The sequence below is a fragment of the Homarus americanus genome, unplaced genomic scaffold (genome assembly GCF_018991925.1).
Source record: "Homarus americanus isolate GMGI-L3 unplaced genomic scaffold, GMGI_Hamer_2.0 scaffold46583, whole genome shotgun sequence".
Taxonomy (NCBI): domain Eukaryota; kingdom Metazoa; phylum Arthropoda; class Malacostraca; order Decapoda; family Nephropidae; genus Homarus; species Homarus americanus.
The window spans coordinates 1,947,721-1,970,704 of record NW_024731675.1 but is presented as its reverse complement, the minus strand read 5'-3'; the positions used below and the strand labels follow the sequence as shown (position 1 = coordinate 1,970,704).

Sequence of the window (22,984 nt, the reverse complement as noted above, 5' to 3'; positions counted from 1 at the left end):
CTGCTTTACATCATCAACTGTACTACAATATTTTACATAACTGCCTTGGTCAACTCAATGATGGGTTTGGTGAGCATAATATTAGACTACTTACAGTAAATTATAGTCCTTGGCCAGAATCCAGGGATTGTGTATTACTTGGTGAAAATCTTGCCCCATCAGCTAAACTCGTAGGTGTCCACACCGAGTCGTCTCTTCCGGTGAGTGAATGTCGCGTGTCGTTTCTCAAATGGACTGCCTCATATACACAAGCTTTATGCAGCTGCCCTGATATCTGGTACAAGCACTGCAATATGTGAACAGACCTTCTCAACTGCCACCTGCTTACACCATACAGGCGTTCAACGACTCGTCGTAGAAAAAGTAACCTGGTCTTGCTTGAACAAATTCTTCACACTTTGGCTTTAAAAAAGCAGGCAAATTATATTGTATTGAGTCACAAGGCAGTAGAGTACAGTACTGTACAGTAGTATTTTCTCTCCATGTTACTATAAAACATTATCATTATTGTCTTATTTGAGAACAAATACTTTTCTTTCAGTTGTTGGTTGGTGTACAGTACAGTACAGTACTTCACTTTATATAATTCTTTCCTATCTTATATTATCATTACTACTATAATAATTCATAAAATGTTGATTTATTAGTTGTCATAAATAAAGTTCTCTTGTATAATTGGTTATATTTCCAAATGGTTTCATTACAAGTAATAATGTCATATATGGTAGAGCCATTAATAAACAATCTTGTCCCCCAGGTCAGGCTATCAATGTGACGATGGGTCTTGCAGATAATTTACTATTTGATAAACAGGCAACTCCCACAAGCCGTCATAACTAGGGAGTCAAGTATAAGAACATACAGTAAGGTTCACTCATTAACCAATACTACTCAAAATAATTGTAAATGTATCAAAACTCAAACAGTATTATGGGATTTGATTCCAACAATATGATTCTCATTATTTATACTGTGTATAGAATAGGTTTAAGAACCTATTGAGCCAAATGTCAAAATAAATAAGGTATTTGTGCAGATAATAGACTCAGGAATCTGGATAGTAAAGCCTATAAGAAAAAAGACAATATTTATGGTAATAAAACCCCCAATATGAGGCTCTGTCATTTATTGACAAGTTAAGTAAGACAGGATTCAGTGTTTATTGACTTAAGAGCGCACGACAACACTGGCTGCCACGTCGTGTCTTTTGGCAGATGGTCTACGGTAAACGGTTAATTTTTTGGCGTACAGAACACGTAGAGACGTCAGTTTAGTGTCGCGCGATCAGTTCTTGACCGTGTTTTACCACATAATTTGCCTCATGCCCTGTCCACTACAGGTGATTTATGTTCAGAGTTAGAGAAGAACAAAAAATACTGGTACAGTATTTATAATTAAAATAAAAACTTGTATCAATTTTATTAATTAATATAATATTAAGACATTTGTTGCCACCCAAAGATTGTTAACCATTTTATGGTTGTAATCAGTAGTTTTGACCATTCTAAAACACTTTTCTTCTATGGCATTTATGTCACAAATTAAGTACTGTATAAGAAAGATAGTTTGCATTTTATTAATTTTTGTGTTAACCAATCAGATCTCGGTATAGTGCATGGTTAGGTTAAGTTGAAGTAGGTTAGGTTAGGTTTCCCTAAATTAATCATATAATCAATACTAATACTATAATAATACAAATTAATTACCTACACTGTACACAGTTTTCCCATAAGGTTATTGACAATGTCCAATTTTTTCCCCCAAATCAAAACTTTTTAATTATTAATTTGTACCAAAAAATGTAAACAATAAAATTGAATGTATATCACATTTTAGAGCCATCAATTAAAGTTCCAAATGGTAACAAGTGATACTGTGTGGTTCAGTGGTGGCCACCAAAGGGTTGGTTTAACTATGACAGGATGCATTACACTCACTGTGTTAGGTCAGTCTATACCTTCAGGTGTAGTATTAACAAATGGATTTAGAATTTAATCAACTTTTATCTTCCTTTTATCAGTAATTTTACATCTCAACTTGGTCGATTTTGTTACAATAGTTTAAAGTATTTTCTGTGGCCACAGTTTATTTTATTATATGTTAGTTAATAATTGAAACACATTTATACAGCAAAATCATACGTAAATATAATAATTATTATACATTATATAATTGAGGGTAAACTCTAACCTGTGCCAGGAGAGCCCTTGCCCTAAGGGTCTCTCCCTGCCACCATAATCCCTGCACACATCTCCTTCACATTAATCAATCCTCACAACACAATATTACACCAACACAAACCAATTTACTTCACCAGACGAAGCTGCTGTGTTGACATGGCGGCCCAGGCTCACGCTCCCTCTCACGGCCAACACAATGCAACACTTTTACCTTACATTTGATAATTAAATACTCTAAAAATTATAAAATTACTATATAATATTATTAATTACCTTTAATTGCGTAAATGTTGTCTGTGTGTTCTTCACCACTAATGTCTTCATAGTTTTATATAAGGCCTCCCTCAAGGGCCGCAGGATACTCCTCACTAAATGAACCGAGAAAAATAATGACAACTTAATTATTTTCTTGACGATAATCACATTATCAATACTTTTGGAACCATAGTTTTTTGTGTGTATGTATTTAGATTTATTTTACTCATATCTGACCCTCATTTTTTGGGGCAAATGGGCGAATTTTGTAAAAAAATATATTTTTTTTTCTCTAAAAGATTCACCCGTTTGTACAATAAATTAAGGTCATTCTTGCTGTTTATCCCAAATTTGCTAGCCCATACTGATTAGTCTTCAATTAGAATATGACTCCAATGTATGTGATCCACTGACCTATATATGCTGCTGGTGAATGTGATGTATTTCCTTCTTTGTGTATGAACCTCTGTCCTGCGTGGCAGTGAACAGTGGCATTACCCACATGAATCTGACCTATATATAGTGTCAATGAATATGATGCATTCTTTGTGTACGAACCTCTGTCCTGCGTGGCAGTGAACAGTGGCATTACCTTTTACTTTTACTTTTATCCTCTTCGCCACTGATCGGCCCGCTTGCCGCCCGGGCGATCGGTCACGTCTCTGTCACGCACTGTTGGCAAATACTGGGCATGCACCGGCTCCTGAATGTACCTGAACCCGCTCCAGTGTTGGTCAAGTCTTCTCTTGAAAGAGCTCACACTCGGTGCCGTCACAACACTCTCTGGTAGATTGTTCCAAGAGTTTACAACCCTCACTCCGAAAAAGTTTGCCCTCACGGTTTTCTGGACTTGCAGCTTCTTCAATCTTGAGCTGTGACCCCTTGTGGGGCGAGCGTCCGCCAGCTCCAAGTAAGGACACTCAACTGAGTAGTGCCCCCTGAGATGCTTATAAACCTCAACTAGGTCCCCCCTTGCCCGTCTGTAGTATAAGCTAGGCAAGTTCAGGCGCTCCAATCTCTCAGGGTAGCTGAGGTGCCGAAGTGCAGGCACCAGTTGGTGGCCCTCCTTTGAACATTTTCAACCAACTGACAGTCCCTAGCATATCTCGGGGACCAGATGGGGTGACAGTACTCCAGATGGGGAAGCACTTCACTCCTGAAGATCGTCACGAGGGACGGACCGTCTAGATATCTGAACGACCTTCTTATAAGACCCAATAATTGATTTGCCTGATTTACCTTCTTCTCACAATGGCCCGAGAACTTCAGCTCATTGTCAACATACACACCTAGGTCCTTCTCACACACAGTCTCAACTAGTACATTTTCTTCATCCCGTTGGGACATATGGTACGCCCCAGGTGCATCCTCTTACACTTCGTGACATTGAATCTCAGCAGCCATTCCTTCGACCATTCCTGGAGCCCACAGAGGTCCTTCTGCAGCTCTTCACAGTCCGCTTGGTTCTTAATTTCCCGAAATAACTTGCCATCATTGGCAAACATTTGTATGGAGGAGTGTACAACGTCAGGCATATCATTTATGAAACAAACCTATATATAGTGTCAATGAATATGATGCATTCTTTGTGTATGAACCTCTGTCCTGCATGGCAGTGAACAGTGGCATTACCCACATGAATCTGACCTATATATAGTGTCAATGAATATGATGCATTCTTTGTGTATGAACCTCTGTCCTGCGTGGCAGTGAACAGTGGCATTACCCACATGAATCTGACCTATATATAGTGTCAATGAATATGATGCATTCTTTGTGTACGAACCTCTGTCCTGTATGGCAGTGAAAAGTGACATTACCCACATGAATCTGACCGACGTATATGTATGTATGTGTGCATGTATATGTACGTGTACATGTATATGTGTATGTATATACGGATATGTATGTATATGTGTGTGTGTGTGTGTGTGTGTTTACATATATGTATATGTACTGTCAATGAATATGATGCAACTCTTTGTGTACGAACCTCTGTCCTGCATGGCAGTGAACAGTGACATTATCCATATGAACCTGACCTATATACATTTATAGTTGTTAATGAATATGATGTATTTCTTTGTGTGTGAACCTCTGTCCTGCGTGACAGTGAGAAGTGATACCACCCTCAGTGTCAAGACCTGACTGAATTACTCAGAATAGGCAAACTGTACTACAAGCCCTGCCAATAAATTTGTTAAACTAAAAAAAGGTCAGTTTTGAATAAAGCAAATCTAAATATATAAGAACCTAACCTCACCAAACTGCCCACAATGCTGATCCCCTTCAGAGCTCCTAAGACAAAAGTTCTAACACAATAAATATTTCCTTAATGCACAAATTATGCCATTATATAAAATAAACAATAATAGAGGAGGTTTTTACTATCAACTGGAACACCGACCATTACAACCCATTTCTTCCACCCACTGACTTACCATCATAAAGAACTTTACTGTACATCACTGAATTACTTAATTTGTCAGCACTGGTGTGACTATTGTTCATTATAATCAATATTATGTTGCCATCAGCCGAGTGTTTGATGCAGCAGCACCAATGAATCTGTTTCAGTTGCACAAGTTGGGTTTGTTAAGGAGTTATATAAGAAACTAAGGAGTCTGCAATAGGCCGGTTGGTCTGTGCATGGCAGCTCCTGTCGAGAGTTACTACCACTCTCTATCATCCATGAATCTATCTAGCCTCCTTTTAAAACTTTCCAGCATTCCAGCACTTACTACAAATTTGGTAAGCTTGTTCCACTCGTCCACCACCAGTTCCTTCCTATCTCCCTCCCAAACCTCAACTTATGTGTTTATTTTTCTGGTCCCCGAGGTTATACTAGAGACTGTCGGTTGATTGAAAACGTCTAAAGGAGGACCACCAGATTGGTGCCTGCTCTACAGAACCTCAGTTACCCAGAGAGATTGGAGCGCCTGCAACTACCCAGCTTATACTACACACGGGCGACCTAATCAAAGAGTATAGGGGACACTACTGGGTTGAGTGTACATACCTGGAGCTGGCGGACGTCTGCCCCACAAGGGGTCACAGCTCAACCTTGAAGAAGCCACAAGTCCAGAAAACTGTGAGGGCAAACTTTTCCGGCGTGAGAGTTGTGAACTCTTGGAATACTCTGGGCAAACTTTTCTGGTGTGAGAGTTGTGAACTCTTGGAATACTCTGGGCAAACTTTTCTGGTGTGAGAGTTGTGAACTCTTGGAATACTCTGGGCAAACTTTTCTGGTGTGAGAGTTGTGAACTCTTGGAATACTCTGGGCAAACTTTTCTGGTGTGAGAGTTGTGAACTCTTGGAATACTCTGGGCAAACTTTCCTGGCGTGAGAGTTGTGAACTCTTGGAATACTCTGTATGAGAGTGTGTGATTATTCTCTTAATACTTATATAAGTTAGTTTGTCTCCCAAATTTGCCCTGGGAACAGGTCACATTTACGAGGAACATCACTCATGTAAAGTGGCAACTTGACAGTTATTTCCTATATTATAATAAACAAGGTTAAAAGAGCACTGGGATTTATCAGTACTTTATTTATTACGTTTGTAACAGGATGGTGCCACATCATACAGTGTGTGAGGTAATAATGAGCGAGGTACTGTAAACAATGGTCCACAGATGATGAAACAAGCCTGTGGGTGGTGAAGCTTTACTCTATTATGTTGGCTGCTTCTGTACTGTACGTATATAATTTTATATTGTTTACTGTAGTACTGTACTGTATCTATCTATAAAAGTACACATTTTATATTGTTTACTGTAGTACTGTACTGTATCTATCTATAAAAGTATACATTTTATATTGTTTACTGTAGTACTGTACTGTATCTATCTATAAAAGTTTACATTTTATATTTTGGCTTAAAATCTACTACAGTTCTGTACTGAGGACAGTCATACACACTCCCAATGCACCAGAGCCGGCCAGTGTACATCATGTCAGCCTACAGCCTCCATGGCCAAAGGCAGTGCACATCATGTCAGCCTGCTGCAGCAGCAGTAGGCCTATCAGCAGCAGTAGCACCTGCCAGCAGCAGCATCAGACACCAACTGAGGCAGGCTGGTATTATACAGACGTTTCACTGTACAGTATACTCTTAATACATGTGGTTAAAAACATACAGATAATCTATTAATACTGTACTGTATTAATGGAAGAAATATGATGGTCAAGTCTCCATTACAACAGGGTGCTTATGGAGATGGGTTCTTGCTAACAACAAAATCCGTCAAATTGATAAGTAATTCCTCTCATATTCTACTGAACTATTTTCTTAGATAATAACAAAATAATTATTAAATGTTCTAAATGGGTCATAAACTTTAGAGATACTTTCCTTATCCGACACAATTGTAATCATCACTGCTGCAGTAGTATTGGCAGAGCTACTCATATATTTTTTCCAGTGTTGCCTAAAAGTTTTGAATGATAGAACACTGCGACCTAACAACACACACACACACCGTCCCATTTGTCCCGTGTATTTTTTAAAGAAATAAATGGTGTTGTCACAGCACACTCCCTGTACTACACATAGCATTTACAGAGTTCAGTAATTTTGAAGCAATAATAAATATGTGCGATATAAATGCCACACCCTGTCTAGATCTTTGTCCTTCTTAACTGCCATGTTTGGTACTGCCACACCGTCTTAGATCTTTGTCCCTCTTAACTGCCATGTTTGGTAGTGCCACACCCTGTCTAGATCTTTGTCCTTCTTAACTGCTGTGTTTGGTAGTGTCACACCCTTCTGACACGTGTCCCGGGCAGGGGATTAAACCCAGGCCACAGTAGTGAGGCATACTATACATACATTCCTTGGTGATCATGAAACACAGCATCAATATCATAATCTTTTATTTCCAGATTTCAATCCCTATAAACAACCTTCACAAGTTAACAAGGAAGTTGCTACAATTTCCATTATTATTCACACTATAAATTAACCCATCCAAACAAGTACTGTACTACTCTATTTAATTACTGTATTTATTCTGTACACAAATTTCCAAGATTTCAAAGGGCTATGTTAGTCTGTAAAATGGTCAGTGTTAAATAAGTACCAGAAACAACACTGCCGATCTATTTATATTCTTAGCCAATGTAAACGAACCTGACCTAACCAACCACAGGCTTGTTATGTCAGTGTCGCCATCTACTGTCAAAAAATATAATCACGTTAAGATTAGCCAACCTAGATTATTTCACTTATAATTAAACACCCTAACAGTATCTGGTGGAAGGGGGGAGGGGTGGGGGGGTTGGCTTAGGTTAGGTTAGGGCGAGGTGGGTTAGGGTAGGGTGAGGTGGTGTTGGGTCAGGGTGAGTTAAGATGAGGTTAGGGTGGGTTAGGTTGAGGTGAGGTGAGCTTAAGATAGGTTGGGTTAGGATGCTCAATATTAAGGTGAAACAAGCTGAGAGGAGACAATCTTTCAGCAACCTCTTAAAACACATCAATGGCAGTGTTCCCAGTACTATACACTGATCACCTGACACACCCTGTGCTGCTGGGCGAACAATAAGAGAGAACTGCTACAACACTGAGACAACACCAACAGGTGACCCACACACTTACATTAAGCCTCCGTCCACCATAACAGAGCCTCGCCGGAAGGTTCAACTTATATATAATAGGGAGAGGACTTTAACCCCTACCGTGAAGACAGTAATTACAAAGTATTAGTTCACTATTTACATAACTTAATCACAAGAGAGGAATGTTTAGACTTGGCTTAAGGTTCTATTAGTAACTTCATCTGGGTGCCTTAAGTCTCAACCAAAAGGGTATGTAAGTAATTCATTCCTTTACATCCAATTGTAATGTATTAATTTTAAGCCAATTATTTTATCAATTCTCTTTTAATAACTCAGAGGGAATTTTACAATGATGATCACACAACTATCATAAGTCTAAAAGCTGCCACAAATAAGTCCACCAGTTTTATGCCGTCTGAAGAGAGATGACGGGAACTAAACCAAACTGACCAATCGTATGGTGGTTTAGGTTTGGGTTGGTCGGTGTTACCCGAGGAATCAAAATTCAGCACAGTGGCCAGACTTGTGGCATCTTTTAAACATTCAATATTTCCCATAATAATCTCAAAGTTGTGCTGCCATCAGTAGTTGTGTCCACCTGAACTCACAGGCATAACAACTATGTATTATAACACTTGACTGCATCATCTGAAGTGTCCACGCCCCTCTGTAATGTTGTGCTTCTAACCTCCAGTCGTACGGAGCGTCTTACTTACGTCACCCAGACGACGGCCGTAAACCGTCTTAGTTATCGAATTTGCGGTTGGGGTTTGCGCCAAAGAGCATAGCACGGATCTCTGGAAGCATCTGCTCGGACAACATCTCCAGACGGGCCTCCAGGGTGTTGGAGATCTTGATACGATTACCGTTGGTCACCAGTTCAATGCCTCCACAACTGTTGAAGGAATATAATAATTATCCTTAACCATCACAAGTACAGTGGGGTATGCTATAACGAACGGATCCTACTACGAATATTCCTATAACGAACGGTTTTACCTATAAAATTGAGAATGCTATAACGAACGAAACTCCTACAACGAACATTAATTTAATTTTTTTTTTTTTTCTAATTTATTGTTTTTTTATTACAAATATTAATGATATTCTTTATTTCAGGGGTTTAGATGCATATTTATGCACTTTTTTACAATTTTTACAATTTTATATTATATTTTTCAGTGTTAAGTGGTTGTATTTGGGGGCCTGGAACGGATTAATCCTATAACGAACGAATGCTATAACGAACAAGGTTCTAGAACCAATTAGATTCGTTATAGCATACCCACTGTACAAAGGTTGTGTCTTAACTAATGTTTATAAGTTAGATATGATGAGTCGTGATGTTTAGGAACCCCAGATTATGATTCAACACCTTAATGCTAAATGATGGGTTAGGTTAGGTAAGGCTAGGTTAGCATTAGGGTGTTTAATCAACAGGTGAAACAAGATGGGGTTCCTAATCTTCATGAGATCTCATATAACTTTCAACTGGTCACTGGCTCTAGTTCACCTCCTGGCAATCTCAGGTTCAATCCAAACGGAGGGCAAGTTTTTGTCGAGCTAAACGTACTAAATTACATTCTCCCGGAAGTGTTATGCCGGTACACAACTCACCGAGAGATATATTTACAGTTTGTGTTGAATAATTTACTCACATATCAGCAGGAAGCCAATTATTGGTGTCTATCTCCAGTTTGCTGTCCCTGCCGGAGATATTTTTGTAAACTGTCAGAGCTCTGACGATGGCCTGCTCCACCACGGTCTGATCCGCTCGCCGGCACCTTACCGTGAGGTGTGGCTCCAACATCTGAGGATCATTTACAACATTATAATGGTAGGTCACAACGCGCCAACCATGAGAGACAATGTGATGGGATTTGTCTACACGATTAGCCGGGGTGTATTGTCAGTATTACAGTTAAGGTGAGGCAGTACTAAAAAAAAAAAAATGCCAAGTTATGAGGCACCACATGAACCAGGATATGAGGTGTCACACATACAAGGTTATGAGTCGCCACACACACCAGGATATGAGGCGACACATACCAGGATATGAGGCGACACATACCAGGATATGAGGCGCCACACATACCAAGATATGAGGCAACACACACAGCAGGATATGAGGCGACACACGTACCAGGATATGAGGCGACACACGTACCAGGATATGAGTCGACACACGTACCTGACACAATCCCTGGCACAAGAGGTCCTCCAGTAGCTTGCTGTAGGCCGCATGATCCTGAGAGATGGGGTTCAATTTATGCTGAGCCTCGTACAAGACGTTCTTGATGTGTGACTCTTGAGCCTTGAGCACCTCCAGCCTCGACTTGTTCAACAGGTTACTTGCACCACTGAGAGTCACATACAATACATCAACACCTTCTTGGTATAAAGTATATTGGGTGTGCTAATGGTAAATAATTCCAATCAATTAGGGAAAACTGTCAAGTACTCTTAAGCTTCTTTTATACATCATGACCTACGGTGACTGTGTGTAGGTAATGTACCATGACCATATAACCTCATATAATGTACTGTAAAGGTCAGTCATCTTGCACACACACACACCACGACCTCATCTGCAAATTTGGTGAGAAGCTTCTGCACCATCCTCGACACCAGCTCCTACTTCCACCCAAGATCCCTCGCCCGAGAATTGCTGTTGAACACCACAACCGCCCTACGAGCACGAACTGATCGCTATATGAACAGCCCAGTCCCAAACATTGTAAAAATTATCAATAACTTGTAATCAACCAGTGTATTCACTCCCAGTCAATCTTACCTTTTTGCACTGTCACTATGTTGAACTGCCCTGTAGTATGACCTAGTTATCATATTTGTATCACTTATGTTACTTGTATATTATTTGTAAATCAAGTGACCCATTCACCAATTATCTAACTGTATATGTTCAACCTTGCTTCAATGAACCATAAACTATTATTATGATTACACACACACACACACATTCAACTCTGCATACAAAATTAATACTGTAGATATATTTGTTCAATTTATGGATGTGGGATTTTATGTCCAATTCCTACATTTGTTTTTAATTGTAAGTCCCAAAGTCCTGCTTCTGATCTACACCATGTACAGTACAGGTCAGCTGGAGGTCACGGCTTTGTCATGTCTGTAGAGTCTGTCAATGACACTTAGGTTATGTTACTTTATACTGGACAAATATAAATAAATCCCACATTGGCTTATCCTAGACACGGTCCACTCTTCACAATGTCCCAGTGTGTTATAATAACCTTCATGGCATCCTGGGAAATCCATTACCATTATAGTGAGCAATTACCAACCCACCAGAGTCCAGCATCACTACTACTGTATACTAACTGTATTTACCAGTGGCCAATGCTCACTGCTCAGACCTTTTTTTTCGTTTATTCATCTTAAATCATAAATTTACATTTATACTCTAAAGTGCAGCCTAGAGCTTAGTAACAGCACTGTGTAAGGGAGCGAGGTCGGGGCTAGCTCCTCTCCCAAGTGCATCGGTAGGTGCCGTTTCGCCTCGATGAAAGCCTACGCGCACAGCTCGCTGACGTCACAGTCATACCACGGTGAAATGGAAGATATGATGTGCCAGGCCGTGGAGCTCCACCCACGAGTCCGTGTGGGTCGTGCGTGTTGTTTACATTCTTCCGCTGGTGCGTGTTGTGGTGCTTCTGCTACCCGAGTGTTATAGACTTATAGTGTTATAAATATTCTACTTGCGATGGAAACTGTGGTAGAAGAGGACACTTGTTTAGTTAAGGAACTGCTGGAAAAGACGTTTTAGAGAAGAAACATTTCTGAGAAAATTGAAATCGTAGGAAAACGCAGACCATGTCCAGGACTTACAAAGATGCATACAGATAAAAACAAAGAATATGTTAGGCATTTTCATATCACGCAGTACGAAAGCACGCATTGGTTGACTGGCTAAGTTAATAATACAATGGCATGAACAGGCCTACTTGAGAGCATTTATTATCATATTATCTCAAAACAGTATTTAATGTTAAACCACCTAGGTACAGCACCCCCCGCTCTAAAAAATAGAGAGCATGATCAAGATCTTAGGTCAGGATTCGCCACTGGTATTAACCATCACACACTGTAGACCTTGTGTCACACTCACTACACCACACCACCACTGACTCACATCTTCTTCTGCAGCTCTACTTGCTTCTCCTTGCGTTCATAATACTCAATAATCTTGAGGCGGTTCTGCTGCACCAGTCGACCTTTCTCAATGGTAAACTCTTCTTCTGCCCGAGCATCAATTTCTTCTGCTTTCTCATTGGCCTCCTGTTCAATGAAGGCCATCATATGGTGGATCTGTAACAACAAACAATATTAAAGCATCTGGCAGGCATTGTTGTGCTCAAGTGAACTAACCGGGTCCCAGGTTAACAGGCCATCTAACAAAAGCATTCGGTTTATTTGCTTTTAATTGCCCCGCTCCACTAGGACAACGACCTGACCTGACCTAACCAAACAGACATGACCTCCAGGATCCTCTTAACTCACAGGTGAAGAATCCTCAGCTGCCAGATTCTCAACAAGAAAAAATAACAAAATAAAGTGGGCGACAGTCTCACAGTTCAGTGCCGCTGAACACACAGATGACTGCAGACTTACGTTAATATCCATTTGTGACGGAAGTGATATTAGAAAAATATGTTCCTATCAACAAGATATAACCAAGTTGTGGCTGATACTGTAATAACACCTAGGCTGGGTTATGTTAGGTCAGATGACTCGTTTTTGTTTTCTCCCCCACCCAAAACCCCGATTTCTCTGACTCCCCTCATTATTATTGGGGGGAGGGGGGGACGATCAATTTCCGCCCAAAATAAAGGTCAGATTCGTTTAAAACTCACCAAAATACACTGGATAAACATACCTTGTTAACCCATAGGGACTCATCTAAAGTAAAATTTTACCCTAACTTTATCTAACCTAACCCCTAGACGGGGGCTCCGCTCCCGGACCCCCAGTAGCCAAGCTTAAACTAACCTAAATGTTTCAGTAGTTTAAAACTTTGGGGCGCACCATGTCCTAAAGTACAATACCTTAGTCAGAAGTGGAAGGACCAGGGATACGTAAGAATGGACGAGTTAACGGTTCAGGGTAAACACAAGAAATACACTGTGCCGCGTTCCAAGAGTGATACGGGACATATAATTTGTTTAAAGTCCTGCTATAGTAGTCGAGATAAATAGATTTCTCTGGAAACGGCCGCCATTTGCAGTGACGTCACCAACTACCCTGCAGGCGACGTACAGATGTAGATACAGGTTAATTGACAAGTAATGACATTGTCTGGACATTGTTTTGATGATTCACTAATGAACCACTGGGACATATCATCATTTATATTAATTAATGGGTGAAATTTGACTTTAACTACCAAAAGTATATTGATGTTTAGATTCGAGATAGGCAATATTGGGAAAGTTTTAAGTTTTGGTCGTCCCTGTACTTAGATATACAGAGTAGTCAGACTATATTTTTTTTCTGATGGTTTGCGATGTGTTATGAATGATTTGGACTTTCACTTCTATCGGAAATCACCAGTTTTGAGTTACTACCCCTCCTTACCGATGACCTGTATTTCCTAATGCAATCAAAAAATGTTTTGAGAACAGAAAACCTGTACAGATAATGTGTCTTACTGTCTAAAGTACTTAATCCCATAGTTAAAACTTAAGGATCCCCCAGATGACCAAAACCAAAATAATACCAATAATGTTTGAAATATTTATACTATGAAATTTGTAGTAGGGGCAGCAAATATCCATTGAATTAGTTAATGTGCTTAGTAATATTTATATATTCAAAATAGTATTACTGTGTTGCACAGTAAAGCACAATTAATTATCTAATAAAATTTATTTACAGAGCCGATCAGCCGAGAAGGACGGACAACTACCTCCAGGGTTCATCAAGGCAGAGGAAAGAAAAATTACCAAGAGTAGACGTCTTTATGACTGTAGAGTATTATCAAGAACTCCGCCATCCAGCCATGAAGCACGTTAAATTACAGCTGTCATCTGACCATTCCCTGGCCATGATCGTCCCTAGTCCTCCCACAACAGTGAAGAAAGCTTCTCTGTTGGAGTTGCCTGTCTTGTGCATCACTGCGGCAGCCAGCGAGTAAATACACACCATGATACTTGAGCAGTAATTTATGTTAACCTAACAATAATGTATGACAGTGTACTGTATATGGCCACAAGTCTGCTGGTAACAACACACACACCACAGCTGGCCGGGCGGCTCGAACTAGTCAGTGACGTCACGACCAAACAGAACTTTTCACAGTCACGTGACTTTTTACCAACTTTAACCCTTATTTGGCCCAACTTATTTAAAGAATCATCACCATAGTGAACGTAAGCTCGTTCTTTACCCGCCGACCTGCCATCTTACCAAAGAAGTCCGACCGTCAACTCGCCCATTGGATAGAATGATCGTCTTTCTCGTAAAACTTAAAATAATCGTACGAGCGCAGATGACAGCCAACCTCCACCACGGCCATTGTCAGAATGGTCAATGAAATTACCCCGGGCCCCAGGCTGCTTCCTTTGAAAAAAATCAAATGTAATTGGTCGAAAAAAATTTGGGTGATGATATCAATAAATCATCGGTCACGACTGAATGACGTCGGTCAACTTTGCCCGTGTGTGATGCACCGATAACAAAGATAACATTGTGTCGCCATCATCCATTTCCGCCAGGTATATATGGGGTTCAAAATGCTCAGAATAGTGAGACGTAAATGTTTCAGTAACCATAGGGGGCGCTGTGTGACAATACCCCAGGAATAACCCCTAACGTAAACCTAACCTAGCCTGGTCAGGTGGCGTCAGGGTGACTAATCATCAGGTGAAATAAACTATGGTGTATAATCTTCAGGTAATTAACAAAAACTAAAACCAATATTAAATAAGACAACTCTAGTCAGTCTTAGCCCCGACTCTATCCACCAGACACCAAATACTCTTAACACACTCATATCATCACAACTACTACTAAAACAACTTAAATAACAATTACCAGGCAATAAATAAACTACTGACACAATATAACATAAAGAAGTAGAATATATTAACGATAAAACTGGTTGGTGTTAGACTACTCTCCCCGAGGCCTCATCACATTAACTACCAATCAATAGTTGTATATGACCATAACTCACCTGTTTCTGTACGTCAGCATCACTCAGCGCCATTCTTGCGAGATATTCTCTTAACAACAGAGAGGAAGGAGGACCAAACAGCGGTCAGGTCGATGATGAGCAGACAACAATCATATGATGAGGGGGGAGTCACATCAACACCTTATATTGAGATAAAACTAATAAATAAATATAAATAATAATATATTATCTTAATATTATAAAATTATTTATATATAATACGTATTTTATTATGTAGTTTTAATTTTTTGTTTATATTAAGTTGATATAAGTTTGTTTAAGACAATAGTGTCTCGCATCACGGGACCAGACTAGTAGTATCCAACACCTTATGGAAGTCTTCAACTCCTTCATCATACACTGATCATGTGCTATTAAATACTCCTTTATTCAACATGTATTAATAGTGTAAAAACTTCTACGAACTTTAGTTAATAAGAACCTAAACTAATATTTTTTATCGTTGTTAAACATTAAACCTGGTGTAGAGATATAGTGTTAAGGAAGAAATGAGCCAAAACTTTATAGTATTAAGGAAGAAATGAGCCAAAACTTTTACATTTGTATTGAAATTAATGTTCATTTTACCTGAACTAAACACAAATATATTGTTAGTTTTCCACATTATCAACCAATAAAAAATAATTCATATTTAATTAATTCAAAATTGATCTCATATTTACATTTTTATAAAGAAAATTACCGAAAACTTCTGAGGAGTTTTTGAGTTTCTTATTCTTGAGGAACTTAATGAACACAACAACAACAACAACGGCCGAGGGAGATGGTGGACGACTCAGTAAACAATAGTTAGTTTCTCCACCAGTAGACCTCTATGAAGCATTAACATAGTGATCAAGGGTGAGTTAAGCCTTATATTAACCTTCGTGAGTCTTAATATTAGTTGTTAATTAACGTTAGGTGGAGAGAGACGTAGGACTTGAAGCCTCGTCAACACTCCTTCATTTGATGTGTTTGTTTAGATGTTGTTTCACGAGGTAAGAAATGTTTTATGTTATGTTTTATGTTAGGTAATAAGGCCAGACAATCTCGTCCTGTAGTATATCTCCCCGGAAAACATTTTATTATCTATTAATTAAACACTGAGAACAAATTGACTATATGGGAGAGTACAGTCCTTTATATCGAGGTCCAATAGACTGTTGTTCATTAAAATGAGGGTTTCACTTCTAATAGACCCTCGATGTAACGGACTTTCCTCCATATAGTCCGTTAAAAAGAGGTTTCACTGTACACCATTTAGTATATTTGTGTTTTATTGTAGACTAGGGTAGGGTACAGTAGGGTAGGGTAGGGTACAGTAGAGCAGCAGCAACATTAAAGGAAGGTCTTAGTATTTCTGAACACTGTACTGCACTGTGCTGTACTGTACTGTACTGTTTCAGTTCATCGTGGTGACTCATATCTGGTGTTGACAGTCTGGTAATGTCGGCAGGTCATGGCAGGGAAGGCAGGGTCGACGACGGCCAAGCAGGTAGCCGCCGCGTGCCTCAGGCTACCCCCGCTGCCGTCCACGAGCGACCTGGTCAAGCTGTACAACCTCCGGGCGGTGAAGCAGCTCAGCCAGAACTTTCTGATGGATCATAAACTGAGCAGCAAAATAGTTCGTAAGAGCGGCCGCATCCGAGACTGTCATGTGTGTGAGGTCGGGCCGGGGCCGGGCGGCATCACGCGCAGCATCCTGGAGCAGGGAGCTGCCCGCGTCACGGTCGTAGAGAAGGATCCCAGATTCTTGCCGGTGTTGGAGCTGCTGAGGGACGCCTCCCACGGTAAACTCCACATAGAGCTCGGCGACGTCTTGACTTATAATATGGAGAAGTTGTTCCCGCCGGACCTGGCTCTGCCGTGGGAAGACCGGCCTCCCCGGATTCACCTGATAGGAAACTTGCCCTTTAACGTGGCGACGCCGCTCATTATACGATGGTTAAGAGACATCAGCCTGAGACGTAACGCCTGGGTGAACGGTCGAGTGCGCATGACGCTCACCTTCCAGGAGGAGGTGGTGGAGCGCATGGTGGCCCCGACGGGACACGCCCAGAGGTGTCGTCTGTCTATCATGTGTCAAAACTGGTGTCAGGCGACGCACAAGTTCACCATCCCGGGCCGCGCTTTTGTGCCTAAACCCGACGTCGACGTTGCCATCGCTCACTTTGTCCCTCGCGTTGAGCCCCAGATACCGTTAGAGTTCTGGCTGGTGGAGAAAGTGGTCCGCTGCGTCTTCTCCTTCAGGCAGAAGTACTGCAAGAGGGGCGCCGGTCTTCTCTTCCCCGAGGATCAGCGAGACGAGCAAATTAAAAAGATGTTCGCGGTGGCGGACGTAAACCCCGCCCTCAGACCGTTCCAACTGACAATGTCCGAGTTTAACCGCCTGTGTCACGCCTACGCCGCCATTCTGGAGCAACAACCGTCCCTGGCAAAGTTCAACGTCAGGGAAAGAATCGTTATTGTCGATGGTGCCGACTACGATGACGACAACGGTGGTGTGATAGAGAACATTATGTAACCAATAAAGACGTTGTGTCCTGACTCATATAGATGTGTCCCCCCCTCCCTCACCCCTCTGTGTACTGACTCATATAGATGTGTACTGACTCATAGATGTGTCCCCCCCCCTCACCCCTCCCCCTGGATTGAATGGTGGACACAGGTGTAGTACAGTCTACCAGTTTTTAATCAAATTTCATAGAAAGATACAACTACTTTACATACTGTACTTTACTGTATATATCTAGTATGTATTAATGTATATTCTCTTGATAACGTTTTTAGAATTAGATGAATAAAGTTATTTTTTTGCATCTTTTGTTTTTCTTCGTCTTATTAAACAATTTATGTCCATTTAGATAATTTCTTTGGTCTTTGGCAGGTAGATAGGTAGATAAAGTGAGGGAGAGAGATTGATAGGTAGTAGTTATAGGGATAGAGATAGGTAGATACACTGTAGGTATATAGATAGTTAAAGACAGATAGGTTTGACTAATACAATATATACTTCTGTAGAATGAGTAATACAGGATAGAATAAATTATAAATAAAGTTAAACAATACAATAGGTCTTACTACAGCACTAGTGGCGTGTGTGATCTATGACACACCCTGTACAGTATGGTGTGTGTAACCTATGAGACACCCTGTACAGTATAACACAACCTATGAAACACCCTGTATAACACAACCTATGAGACACCCTGTATAACACAACCTATGAGACACCCTGTATAACACAACCTATGAGACACCCTGTATAACACAACCTGTGAGACACCCTGTATAACACAACCTATGAGACACCCTGTATAACACAACCTATGAGACACCCTGTACAGTATAACACAACCTATGAAACACCCTGTATAACACAACCTATGAGACACCCTGTACACCCTGTATAACACAACCCATGGAGACACCCTGTATAACACAACCTATCCACACCCTGTATAACACACAACCTACCTGAGACACCCTGTATAAACACAACCTATGAGAGACAACCCTGTATAACACAACCTATGAGACACCCTGTATAACACAACCTATGAGACACCCTGTATAACACAACCTTTGAGACACCCTGTATAACACAACCTATGAGATACCCTGTATAACACAACCTATGAGACACCCTGTATAACACAACCTATGAGACACCCTGTATAACACAACCTATGAAACACCCTGTATAACACAACCTATGAGACACCCTGTATAACACAACCTATGAGACACCCTGTATAACACAACCTATGAGACACCCTGTATAACACAACCTATGAGACACCCTGTATAACACAACCTATGAAACACCCTGTATAACACAACCTATGAGACACCCTGTATAACACGAAACACCCTGTATAACACAACCTATGAGACACCCTGTATAACACAACCTATGAGACACCCTGTATAACACAACCTATGAGACACCCTGTATAACACAACCTATGAGACACCCTGTATAACACAACCTATGAGACACCCTGTATAATAAAGTACTGTATTATTTCAGCACAACAACAACCAGCCATTATGGACATCACAACAGAAGATAAATGGGACCTTATCGAGGCTCTGTATCAATACGGAACTGATGTCGAAACCCTCAAAAAGGCTTTACCTGGTTGGTCCAAGTCTCATTTACTGGCTACAGTTAACCGCTATCGCATACGTGCCCGGAAGGTATGGTTTAGTAATTGATGTTCTTCAGAATCTTTACACAAATAGATTAATCTTTATCTAAGGCACATTAATCTTTATATGAGGCAGATTAATCTTTATATGAGGCAGATTAATCTTTATACAAGGGATCTCGTGCAACAAGGGTGAAGTCTTCAATCTGGCTTTTTCCCGTTTTCAGTCAACTCAGTCGCTTGGGTTGATGGTCTACCTGCCATGGTCAAGTGGATGGGTAAAATAGATCATCTCCCACTACTGACCTTACACACAGTTCACTCTCTCACCTTGAACTTAACTCATTCTCTTATCCTCTGCAGGTCGTAACAGATGTGGAGGAGGAGGAGCCTGGTGAGGAACCGCCACTCAAGCGCTGGATCGACATGACAGCAAAACTCCACCAATTGCAAGGCTCTACAAATCAGATCAAGAAGCGTCGGGGTCGTAAACCTCGGAATCGAGTGCACGGTGACCACATGTCACTGATGAGCAAGGTGAGACTGTGTTTGAGGGTCGTTTCTGCAACAAATTCTTCATTTGCCTGTTCTTAGAGAGTGTTTATTAACATTATATTACTTTTATTGTATTTATAATTTCACCAGATAACTGTACATGCCTTTTGGGTGGTTGGTCTGTTGATCAGTTCTTTGCTACTGTGTTATGACCTTCAGTGTTAAACAGGAGGAGACAACCTGCCATGTCTGGTACTGAGGGTCAATCCTCCGTGTTGCAGGTAGTGATGATGATCTTGGTGTTACAGGTAATGATGTATGCTGCTTGTTTCGAGGAACACTATCAGGGGTCAGGGCCAGAGGATCCTAACTACAGTGAAATTTACAGGTGAGTTAGGAGACATCAGGTCATTAACTTAATCCTGTGAAATATCCACAGGTATTTAACTCAGCTGTTGGATATTGTGTACAGGTATTTAACTCAGCTGTTGGATATTGTGTACAGGTATTTAACTCAGCTGTTGGATATTGTGTACAGGTATTTAACTCAGCTGTTGGATGTCATTTACAGGTATTTAGCTCAACTGTTGGAAGGCAAGGAACCAACACAGTTAAGTCCGGGAAGTGCCGCCAAGATGCTACAGATGTTAGACCGGCTAAAGCAGGTCGTGACAGATAACAACTCACAATCACATCTCTATCACCTCCACTTTTTTCCTCTACCATCTAGTGCCTCCAAGGTGAGTATAGTGCCTCCAAGGTGAGTATAGTGCCTCCAAGGTGAGTCTAGTGCCTCCAGGGTGAGTCTAGTGCCGAGGTGTACTGGACTGGTTCGTGGCAGCTAAAGATTCCCGACGTCTTGTTCCGTAAATTTTAGCAATTATTAATTAAAATGTAAATATTAATACTGTATTTACTATTGAATTTGATTGACAACTCTTTTTGGTAGAGATTGAGAGGAGGGGATATATACAAATTGATTCCATTGTGTGTATCTGTCTGTGTACCTCCGATGTTATTTTGTTTCTCAAGTAGAAGATATTTTGAACGCTGTACGGAAAGTTACGCATCGGTGTTGTAGTGGAGAGAATCCCTAATAGTGTTTCAAAGGGTCATAAGACAACATTATTTCCCCGTTATTCTTCTTTCGCTACATTTATATTAATATTCTTCTTTCCACTTTTCAGAATTATATGGCCAATGCATCAGCTGGTGGACCAGTAGCCACTAGCAGGTATGGATTAAATTTGTCCGTCTCTGTAGGTAATATCTGACCATGTGAATACTACACACCTTGGCTTATTCACCTGATTAAACATCCTAATCCAAGCCTAACATAATCTAACCCAAGCATAACATAGCCAAACCTATCCTAACAAACCCAAACATAGCCGAACCTAACCCAAGCGTAACATAGCCAAACACAGCCCTACCTAACCTAACCCCAAACCTAAATTATTGGACCATACATTTACACAGAAGCACAATATATATTATTACTTGATGCCTTGTTGGTGGGTCATTCATGCCTATATCTGGTTCTTAGTCGGTCATTCATCACCTTATTATTACACACACACGCACAGTTATACTCACGAATTACATGAAAGCTCTTGGGAACTTCGTGTTTTCGTTTCATATGTGGTTATCAGCATATACATGGATTACACGTACACAGTGATTTATTTGCATATACAATCACACACACACATATATATATACAGTCACACACACATATATATATATATATAGTCACACACACTACCTTCATTTACCTTGATTCGTTCATACAGGTGTAACATAAAAGCTTTTCTCTGGTGATACTTCTAACAGTAACACCGTAAGTCTTCATTTATTCCTCTAACTTCACACCGTCCACCATCATCATACCTCGGCAACACACCAATCACATTGTGCATATTTTCGTCTTTGTCAATAAATTATTTACATTTCGGGGACCACAGAATGCTCGGATTGTTCACTGTTCGAGATCCCTCTTTATTGATAAGTCGTTTGTTTACAGTTCGGATAATGCAGAGGTCTCAGTCTGTCCGCTGTTCGAGGATACCGAAGAAGAGGTGGATGATGCTGACCTGATGCCCGGGGACCCTTACTATGAGGTCAAGCGCGAGAAGGTCATGAAAAAGGTGAGGGTCGTCGTCGTTACTCTACACCTGGTTTGAGTCATGTTGTTTTTGGTCTCATGATTGGTGTTGCATCCACCACTAAATTCCCACACGACACCACTCAGTCTGACACCATTACCCTCTTCCCAAAACACCACTCACAAGGTATAATTACATGTTAAGTTTTCATAATAAATAAAAGTAAATTTACCATCAAGATAAATTATTGTATACAGTCAACAGGTTATTATTTCTCCCAACAGTTGGAATCTACACAGCTGGAGTCAGCGGCCAAACTGGCGTGTATACCCGGGGCAAACCCTCTAGAGTTCCAAACTAGACACATGGTGAAGCCAGCCATCTATACTGTCAACACAACACATACTGAAGTTATTAAAGAGAGTAATTAAGATATACTTAAGATTAGGTTAGCCTGAAATAGGTTAGGTTGTTAAAGACATCATATTCACACCGAGAGACCAAATCAATAATGTGGTCGAAATAGAATAACTATGTGTTTTGCTTGCTATTGAAATTCTAACTAGCTGTGTAATTACAACTACCAATGAGGCCATGTGATATTTTAACTTTTATGTATCACCTGAAGATTACACCCCCCGCCCCCACCTCAAGTGCTTACTATCTGGGGAAGGTAATCATCAAGGGATTCAGTAAGGCTTAAATTATGAATGTTATTACAGCATTTAAAGTTTCTGGTAAGGAAGTTTTAAGTGGCCTAAGAGAAGTGTTAAGTGATTCTAGTTAAGTGTTAAGTGATCCTAGATAAGTGTCAAGTGATCCTATATAAGTGTCAAGTGATCCTATGTAAGTGTTAAGTGATCCTTGTTAAGTGTTAAGGTCTACTCCTGTATTTTCTCTCGAGACAAATTTAATACATGAACTTTTGAGAATCCATTCTTGTTGTGTCTTTAACCTCTCCGCCAGACTACAGAGCTGAACTGGTACTGTGTATATCCATGAGCAACAAACACCGTCATACACCCTCTA

General features: G+C 40.5%; 2 protein-coding genes across 4 annotated transcripts; one reads left to right on the top strand and one right to left on the bottom strand.

Moving 5' to 3' along the window:
• Positions 1-7,293: 7,293 nt before the first annotated feature.
• On the bottom strand, positions 7,294-15,346 carry LOC121867755 (V-type proton ATPase subunit E-like). Its single transcript, XM_042367828.1, has 5 exons — positions 15,202-15,346; positions 12,160-12,335; positions 10,180-10,348; positions 9,647-9,798; positions 7,294-8,883 (listed from the first exon to the last, which is right to left on the bottom strand). Exons 1-5 carry the CDS (start codon positions 15,232-15,234, stop codon positions 8,733-8,735), a joined length of 681 nt encoding a protein of 226 aa, XP_042223762.1. The 5' UTR covers positions 15,235-15,346; the 3' UTR covers positions 7,294-8,732.
• A 613-nt stretch (positions 15,347-15,959) lies between these two features.
• On the top strand, positions 15,960-22,891 carry LOC121867753 (dimethyladenosine transferase 1, mitochondrial-like). 3 transcript variants are annotated; one of them, XM_042367822.1, is made up of 8 exons: positions 15,960-16,062; positions 19,235-19,404; positions 19,719-19,892; positions 20,159-20,238; positions 20,422-20,590; positions 21,038-21,084; positions 21,874-21,997; positions 22,240-22,891. In XM_042367822.1, the coding sequence occupies exons 2-8, from the start codon at positions 19,255-19,257 to the stop codon at positions 22,384-22,386; spliced, it is 891 nt and encodes a 296-aa protein (XP_042223756.1). In that variant the 5' UTR covers positions 15,960-16,062; positions 19,235-19,254; the 3' UTR covers positions 22,387-22,891. The 3 variants fall into 3 exon arrangements, with proteins under 3 accessions (XP_042223756.1, XP_042223754.1, XP_042223755.1); XM_042367820.1 differs by lacking the exons at positions 19,235-19,404; positions 19,719-19,892; positions 20,159-20,238; ... (2 more) ...; positions 21,874-21,997; positions 22,240-22,891 and adding an exon at positions 16,658-18,020; XM_042367821.1 differs by lacking the exons at positions 19,235-19,404; positions 19,719-19,892; positions 20,159-20,238; ... (2 more) ...; positions 21,874-21,997; positions 22,240-22,891 and adding an exon at positions 16,608-18,020 and having other exon boundaries at positions 15,962-16,062.
• Positions 22,892-22,984: the final 93 nt, after the last annotated feature.

Coding starts and splice junctions, on each gene's coding strand:
- LOC121867755 (XM_042367828.1), bottom strand. CDS start 15,234: ATGGCGCTGAGTGATGCTGACGTACAGAAACAG. Junction 12,336..15,201: donor ATGCTGACGTACAGAAACAG/GTGAGTTATGGT, acceptor TTGTTGTTACAG/ATCCACCATATGATGGCCTT. Junction 10,349..12,159: donor GTAGAGCTGCAGAAGAAGAT/GTGAGTCAGTGG, acceptor TGTGACTCTCAG/TGGTGCAAGTAACCTGTTGA.
- LOC121867753 (XM_042367820.1), top strand. CDS start 16,661: ATGGCAGGGAAGGCAGGGTCGACGACGGCCAAGCAGGTAGCCGCCGCG.